At 35.1% G+C, this 8,890-nt stretch overlaps 1 protein-coding gene across 1 annotated transcript; it reads left to right on the top strand.

Moving 5' to 3' along the window:
• Positions 1 to 7,303: 7,303 nt before the first annotated feature.
• LOC100934214 (vomeronasal type-1 receptor 1-like) lies at positions 7,304 to 8,236 on the top strand. Its single transcript, XM_003774553.2, has one exon. It carries the CDS (start codon positions 7,304 to 7,306, stop codon positions 8,201 to 8,203), a length of 900 nt encoding a protein of 299 aa, XP_003774601.1. The 3' UTR covers positions 8,204 to 8,236.
• The last annotated feature ends 654 nt before the right edge of the window (positions 8,237 to 8,890 follow it).

Raw genomic sequence — 8,890 nt, forward strand, 5'->3', positions numbered from 1 at the left:
TACACTGAAAATAAAATTCTCTGTGGGACTAACAAGGTTCTCTGCTCACCTATAACAATGATTACCCAAGCAACATGATGGAAAGAAGAGTTATTTTGGAGTTAGAAAAAAAAAAAGGTTCAGATTCTGGCTTTCCTCATTACTGTCCATATTATTTTAGGCAAATTTAATCTCTCATTTAATCTTCACTTTCATCACCTAAAAAAATAAAAAATTAGTAATGATTTGAACCAATTAAACTAGAGAATCATTCCATCTCTAGTTGCAAAGCCTTGTTATTTCTATTGAATTAAGAAGGATTCTGGCATTCTGTCCCTGACTAAAAATAAAAAAGCTCTCAGCAAGCCAGTTTATCCACCTAATTAATTCAGGAATGAAGTTTTCTTTAGGGTCTGCTTCAATTTTCCTAAGGATGAAGTAGAAGAGCTGGCTAAGTAGAACAGATTGGCTAACAAAGATTATGACAGAGACCTGCTCATGAAATCATTGCATACATATTTTTAAAAAAGAATTGTTGTTGTGGAGACTTCCAAGGGTGGAGCCAAGATGGTGGAGAGGACACACATTTTTTTCTGACCTTCTACAATCCTCAGGCTAATTAGCAAATTCAGCCTCTGAATTAGCTCTGGACCAACAGAATGCACAAATATCGGGAGTGCAACAAATTACCAGCAGAACACATACACATACATTTATGGTTGTTATATATATGTTATACATATATGAGTGGTTTAAAAAACTATACTACAAATTTCATTAAATGTATGAATTAATTGTATGTGCTTACTGATTGTATTTCTCTCTAAACTTTTTTCCCTTCTACTTTACTAAATTGACATACTTGTATATTAGTATATTAGAATGAAGTTAATGGAAATAACGGATCTGAGAAAATAGTATCCTCCTCCTTTGTGGTACATGTATTACCCAACATCATCAGGAATGCTATATTGGAAGCAGAAGAGAAGCCATACTAGTTCTGCTCTTCTATATGCCTACTCAGATTCTTCATGAGCTTCCAAACCTAGGAATCTACGGAAAACCCAAAGATTTGAGATCTGCTTCTACTTCCTAAGCATTTCTCCTCTTCCATTCATAAAGGCAGATGATTACTTACATAATTATATCTATTAAGACTGTGGACTTTCCACAAGTACTATGCCCTTAACATAAGTCATTTATATTCCTATCCTGGACTTTATATATCATGCACCTCTTAGTACTATCTAATACTTGACAAAATATACCTCAGATAATGAGAATTATCAGGCCTTGGTGAGTCCTAAGACTAGCAACAGCACATTATAATGCATATTCAAAGAGGATATTCATTAGCTAATTGGATTCTTAGAACATCTGATCTGGAAAATCTCAATGATATCACTTATGACTGAGGAATCAGTTGAAGGAAGTATGCTTATTTAGTAAAAACTAGCTCAGAAAAGTTCTGTCAGAAGGAAATAATGTTGTGTCATTCAACATCATTTTGAAAAACATTACTAATGTGAAAGAATCTTATTAAGAAACTTTAGAGATCTAGGAAAACACAAAGGAAATTAGGGAGGCATCTGAGAGTCTGCAATTTGAGGAAAGGAAAGAGAAAATAAGAGAAGGGGGAGAAAAAGAAAAGGAAGAACAGAGGCAGAGAACAGGGGAAAAGAGGAGGGAAGGGGAAAGAGATCAGAGAAATTAACTGAAAAAGGAAAAGAGAAAAGGAAAGAAAATAATGTTGGTTCCCTATAAAGACCATTAATTCTAAATATCTGTTATCTAATGGGGAAATAGTCATACTCTCTGGTAAAGAAGAAAAGTATTTAGGTAAATATATTGCTGTAATAGGAGAGGCAGAAACTGGTAATGGGAGAGGCAGAAGCTAGTAATGGGAGCAAAAAATTTTCTATACAGCTGATTGGGAGTGGGCAATAAGTAAAAATAAAGGAAGAGAAGGAATATATGGATAAAGATGTCATTTGATATGTAGGGATTCTGGTCTAAGTGATCGGGAGATGGAAGGAATGAGGAAAGGAAAAGCTTTAAGATGAAATCAAAACTATTACTTATGCAGCAAGCATTCTAGAGAGCACAAAGGGAATGTGGCTAGATATGAAATTGTGCAATAGAGTTGGGGGTAGGAAAGACAATTTAAGGAGATAAGAGTAAGGGAGACAGCATTGAAGAACAGAAAACAGGGATTAAACAGTGATATACAGGGAATCAGAATCACTGAGACAGGAAAAGTATGGAATAGTGGAGGTTTGATAACAATTAGTTTCTGTCACTACTACCATAGAGGAACCCAGTGCCTGGTTTAGGAGCTTAATAAATAACAAATTGCTTATTTGAAGAGGAATAAAGGGCCTGAAGAAAGAAAACATGAAGATGTTAGATTAGCAAAGGAACATCAGTATTCTTGATCATGGAAGTGGAGTATTCATGTGGGATTGACAGAATAATCTCTTGGTGAGGTGGAATAAAGGAACAGACTGTGGCAATTGAGAATCAACAATTGGGAAATAAAGCAGCTTAAAGAAACATAAATATATAGAGATAGATGTCTCTTATTACAGGAAAACAGTTGGGAAAAAAAACAATTATGAACAGACCAAGCCTTCAAATTAACAGTAACTTTCTTCATTTTTATACCACTTCTTGGTCCTATTTCTCTGCAGAAGATAAAAGGTGAGACGATTTTAATAGAGTTCACCACAATTCCTAACGCAGTATACCCTGCAGTTTGTCTTAGAGCTGAATTTGATCTTTGTTCTCTTATCTATTTGATAGGATAAAAAAACAGAGAGACTAGAGAGAGATACATAAAAAGTAGACTCAATTATACCAATTGAATAAGGGAGAACATTAGTTTGAAGAACAATCTACTGTCTCAATTTTGCTTATTGTTCTGAGAGTCACCTAACAGGTCTTCATTTTGCCAAAACTCTAATCCAGACAAGAAAAAATTTTCCCTCACCTACTCTTTGATGCTGCACTAGAGATTCTAAATAATCAGTAGTCTTTGCAGAAAGCTATAACCACCCGGGACTAAAATAAACTTTCTCTTAGACAATTATTTCTATGGATGACAAATGTTGTCATTTCTCTACAGTTGACATGATAATTATAGCCCTGGGGAGAAATGTGCTCAGGTATGATGACACTATAACTGCAAACCTGGCCCTGCCCTGATAGCCATTAACAGGCAGACATTCATCCATACATACCTCTTCAAACACTGATTTGCTGCTGTTCTTTTTTTCCAGTAAAATTCAACCTGGTAAGTAACTTTGCCTTGATACCAGATTCAGAGATTAGTAGAATTATAGAGAATTTTTCTTATAAGGCCTAGAACCTAGCATAAGGATTTATTAAATGCATAATGAATGAATCAATCTGTCAAAAGCAATGTAGGCACTTATTGGTGTAACAGTCACTTTGCTAAATGTGGTGAGACAAAAAAAGCAAAAAACAAAAACCCAAAGCCTGTTATCAAGAAACTTTCAGTCTAATGGGATAGGCAACATGCAAATGGTTGATAAGGTGACTTGTATATATGATTATAGGAAAGACATTTAAAGAATGGATGTTTTCCAGAAAATTCCAGCTAAGAATCATTGGAAGCAGGCAGGGCAAGCAGGAAAGGGTGATGAGGGAGGATCTTACAAGTGCGAGAGACTGAGTGATTCAAGGTAAAGGACACAACGATTCCTCTTTCTCTTGGGAGTGGGCCTAGGGATAAATCACACAAAATCATAATGAAAAGAAATAAGATCTCACCTGATGTCCAGAACTGAAATTGTACCTCTTCCAGAGGTGACTAAAGACTTCTCCACTCTTCTTGCTCTAGGCTGTTCCAAAAAAGGGTAAAGGGAATAGGTCAGGGTGACAGTTAATAGGAGAACCCAATCTTGATTTTTTTTGCAAAATTGCCATCCTTAGTTACATACATGCTGACTCTTAGCTATATTCTGAAGAGAAGACAGGAAATGGATATTATTACTCAGGCTCACCCCAGGCTAAGGAATAGGATTCCTGCCATCTAAGCCAAGTGCTACAAATGGGCAGAGAAATTACCTTTTATTTATGACATGTCCAGCCTGTTCAGAGGCTGGAATCTCTCGCAGACTATAAAAAAGGAATGGAAGCAAAGGCCTCTGGCTTCTGTCCTCACTGTCTTCTTATCTTAATCCATCACCTTACCCTAATGAGACCCAGCACTGTCCTCTGTACTCAGAGAGAAGGGGAGCAAAAAGCCAAGAGTTCCTGCAACCCTGGATCATTATCTAAATGGTGGGGAATGGGGTTTAGGAAGATGGAAATGTGGCAAGAGAGTTAATGAAGGACTTTGAATCCAGACAGTACATCATATATTTGATTTTCAATGTAATAGGGAGTAATTGTAGTTTAAATAAAAGGGTTGTTCATAAGATCAGACCAGGACCATCAGTTTAACAGATGAGTGGAGAATGGATTAGAATGGGGAGAGATTTAAATCAGGTAAACTAGCTAGCAGTCTATGACATTTGTCTGGGCATGAGATAATCATGACCTGGACGAATGTGTTAGAAATGTCAAAATAGAGAAGAGGGAATATGTAAGACATGATACAGAGGAAAAATTAGAAGGATTTGGCAATGATGGTGGTCAGAAAAAGTGTGAAGTCAAAACTTGAGTTTTAATCTTGAGTGACAAGGAAGATGTTTGCAGTGTTAACAATAACAAAAGGGCAGCTAGGTGGAGCAAGGGATTGAGTAGCAGTCCTGAAGTCAGGAGGACCTGAGTTCAACTCCAGGCTTAGAAATTTGACATGTATTAGCTGTGTGACCCTGAGCAAGTCATTCAACCCTGACTGCCTTACCAATAACAATAATGAAGAGGATGATGATGATAAATTTTAAAAGATGGCAAGTTTGGAAGAAAACTCTTATCAGTTAAGTTAAAAAATGTTAAGTTTTCAGATATCTATGGGACACTCATTTTGAGAAATCTAATACTCAATTGTAGGTGTAAGAATGGCGGTCACGGGGGGCAAAGAATGAAAGTCAGGAAAGATAGTAGGTCTAAATAAATTGATTTTTAGGATGAATATAAAAATGATACTTGAATCTATGAAAAGCTAACAATTTAAGCAAAGAAAATAATATAAAAGGAAAAGATGACCCAAAAAGGAACCTGAGAGATATAAAGCAATCACCCATGGCAGGTTAAAATCTAGCAAAGGAGAACAAAAAAGAGGAGTCAGAGAGGTAAGAGAAAAACCAAGAATAAATCTAGAGTAAAGAAAATCAAGTAGACAGTTTGAAAGTTTGAAAGCAAAACCAGATGAAAGATAACTGATAAAAGCTCATTAAGTTGGAAAATTGAGGGATCTTAAGAAAATTTGGAGACATGATTTTTAGGCAAATGATAACTCAGAAGACAGGCTGTGGAGAAATAAGAAAATAAGAACGTGAGTAGAAGAAACAATTGTAGTCAGTTTTCTCAAGGAATTTAGATACCAAATGAAGACTTGTGTGAAGACTAGCTGTAATTAGTAGAGCTGAAAAGATCAAATGAGAGTTTTGTGAGAAAGGGAGAAAATAGTCCAAGTCAGTACAGAAAATGTCAGTAGACAAGAAGAGACTAAAGATAAGGAAGTGTGAAGGGCATCACTTATGCACGTGGAGGAATTGGGATGGAACAGGGCTACCTAATTATGGCACAAAGAAGTGAAAGAAAAGAGTTGGAGAAGAAATATTAGTGACATGAGAGATGTCAAAAATTGGAGAAAATCCTCTCTAATAAAATATTTAATGATTTTTGACTTAATGTTTTCAGCTGAGAGGGTGGGCATTAGAGAGTCATGAGAAGTTTGAGAAAGCATAAAAGTATTTGGAAAAGCAACGATAATGAGTGGACAGTGGGTCAATTAGGAATGTATAAAATATCTACTTTGCCACATAAAGGACAATAACTTAATTTTTATCAATTTGGCCTTTTCCAATACCATATTGCTTCTTTATTCAGTGGAATCACTACTTCAACAAGGTTTTGGAGGAATGTGTGAATTATGTAAAAAATATAGTGTGATATGTAATAAGAATAGTAATATTAAATAAAGGTATTATAGGGAAAAGAAAAAAAATGAGAATATTTGCAGATAGCAAGGAACAAGTCAGTAGAAAAGAAGTGACTGAAAATCAAGAAGAGTGGAAATTATTAGGTGAAACCTGAATGTTAGGAATAAGATTTGAGAAGATAAAGCCAAGGATTTCTCACACAGGCAATTTCTTCATTTAGAATGAAAAATGAAAAAATGTAGAAAGATAGCAGAATGTATATGAAGTGAGCAGAAAGGGAAAAGTAGGAACTTTCCATGAATTATTTCAATTATTCAATCAATGAAATATGAAGAAAGGTCCTCACGTTGTCATGTGGATGAATTTGCTGCTATGGAAAACATAAGAAGAAATGCGAAAGTTGTTTAAAGAAGGTAGAGCTAGTGAGATACCAGTTGGAATAGTGAGGAGTAGAAAACTGACCTGGTTGCAATGAGGATTTCAAATGATATTAAATGACACATTCTCATAATGAATTTATGGGGAAAGTCTCCTGGTTTCCTGTATAGTTCTTCTTCAGAGACACGTGAAGAAAAGCAAGAAATGGAAAATTTAGAAGTCTTTGAGCGACAAATGATCAAGATCAACAAAGGTAGGTGATAAAATGAAGTTTAGTTGATTTAATAAGATAATTGATGTGCAAAATTTAAGAGGTTAACTACTACAATGATGAAGGGAAGAGAAACAAAAGGAAATTTGTAGGATTGAAGATCACTGGGAGGAAGAAAAAGTTCAAATGTGTTTTTGGTTTTGTCTTGTTGATTAGTCATGTCTAATTTTTTGTAGATCCACTTGGACTTTTTTGGCAAAGATGCCATTTCCTTCTCCAGGTCATTGTGTACATGAGGAGACTAAGGGAACCATGGTTCACTGAGGAACAAAGGTTACACAAGTAGTTATATCTGAAGCTGCATTTGGAAACAGGTATCCTTGACATCAGGGTCAACACCCAGTCCATTGTATCACTCAGTAGATCTTCAGACATCAGGTAAGATGGAATGAAAAAATATTTTCATATAAGACAAGGATTTTGAAGTTTAATTCTGAAAATTCAACCATTGTCTGGAAAAGTGAATTGCTCTTCAGATGAGATATCAGAAAGCCATGGAATTTCAATCAGAAAGTCTAAGTACATAGTAAGCTTAATGTCTTGTGTTTTTCCATAGATCATATAGAATTTGACAAAATCATCTTCACAAGATAGCTAAAGAATGCTGACTTTTGATGAAATTCTAGGGATAGTATATCTGCTACTGACTGTAATTGGATTCCTAGGGAATTACATCCTCTTCTTTCTAAACAGCTTTAATTTCCTCATTGCTCATAGAACAAGACCTAAAAACCTAATTATCATCCATTTGGCTTTTTCCAATGTCATGGTACTTCTCTTTAGGGGAATACCTACCACAACAAGACTTTGGAGGGTGAAATGTCTTCTGGATGATACTGGGATTAAAATCATAACATACATGCAGACACTAAGCCGTAGTCTTTCCTTGTGTAGCACCTGCCTCTTGAGTGTCTTCCAGGCCATCATTATTAGTCCCACCAACTCTATTTGGGCACAGCTCAAAAAGATTGCACCAAAATGTATCCTTCCATGTATTCTTTTTTGCTGGATCTTCAATCTACTCTTAATTATGATTCTAATTCTATATCATGATGGTCCAAAGAACAGAACAAATAGTAAATATGGTTGCAACACTGGATATAGATATCTGGATAGATATAATAAGAATCAGTTTAAAATGGTAATCATAATATGTATTTATGATTCTTTGTTTGTGTGTCTCATGACTTTTTCCAGTGTCTATATGGTCTTAATCCTATATAAACACAAGAAGCATGTAAGTCATATTCATAGTAATAGTGTCTCCACAAAAATATCCCATGAAACTGTCGCCACCCAAGCTATCTTGCTTCTAATGAGCATCTTTATTTGCTTTAATGTTTTCAGTCCATTTTTTGCTGTGTATATATTTTATTTCAAATATGCACACAGTTGGATGATACACACCTCAGTCTTTTTGTCTCTGTGGTATCCAGTAGTCAGCCCTCTGATTCTGATCAGCATTGATTCTCAGATCCCCAGAACTTGTGTTCACAGATAGATTGAAAAGGCATGGGGTATCCATTACCCTGTAATGCAGATCTACAAAGAAGAGTTATGGAAGCATAGTGACTCAAAATGTTTCAACCTTTTCAGCTTAACATTGAAGATCTAAGCCACTCAGCCAACAGATACTGGAAACTGAATCAAGATTGATGAATCATGAAAACTGTTTTCCCAATTCTAGGCACTCTAACATATTTGGCAATTGCATGAAAAATATGAAAAATAACTTGAATATTCCTCAAATAATACTGAGGGAACTTCTTTAGGCTCATCCAATATTAATTCATTTCTTTTGTAACTGCTTTATTACTTCTCTCTTATTCCTAACATGCCACTTTAGGTTTTATTTGTGCTAGTTTTTTCCTGATTTTCTCTAACTAGACATAGCTCTCATTGAAAACCTGAAATTTTAATCTTCGAAATGAATTTGCCAACCAGAAACTCATGATTGTTCAGATAAGATAATTATTTTCAACTTTCTAGTATAACTCTTATTATTAATTAATAGATGGGTCAGTTACCTTATAAAATACTCATCTAAATGATTCATACTGTTAATTGTTTTTTTTTTAATTTATTTATTTAATTTAATACATATTCCTTTACAAATCATTTTGGAGCCATCTAGAGGAGGGGGTGGGGGGGGTAAGAGGTGAAAAATTGGAACAAGAGGTTTGGCAAT

Source organism: Sarcophilus harrisii, chromosome 6 (assembly GCF_902635505.1).
Source record: "Sarcophilus harrisii chromosome 6, mSarHar1.11, whole genome shotgun sequence".
Classification (NCBI taxonomy): domain Eukaryota; kingdom Metazoa; phylum Chordata; class Mammalia; order Dasyuromorphia; family Dasyuridae; genus Sarcophilus; species Sarcophilus harrisii.

Coding starts and splice junctions, on each gene's coding strand:
- LOC100934214 (XM_003774553.2), top strand. CDS start 7,304: ATGCTGACTTTTGATGAAATTCTAGGGATAGTATATCTGCTACTGACT.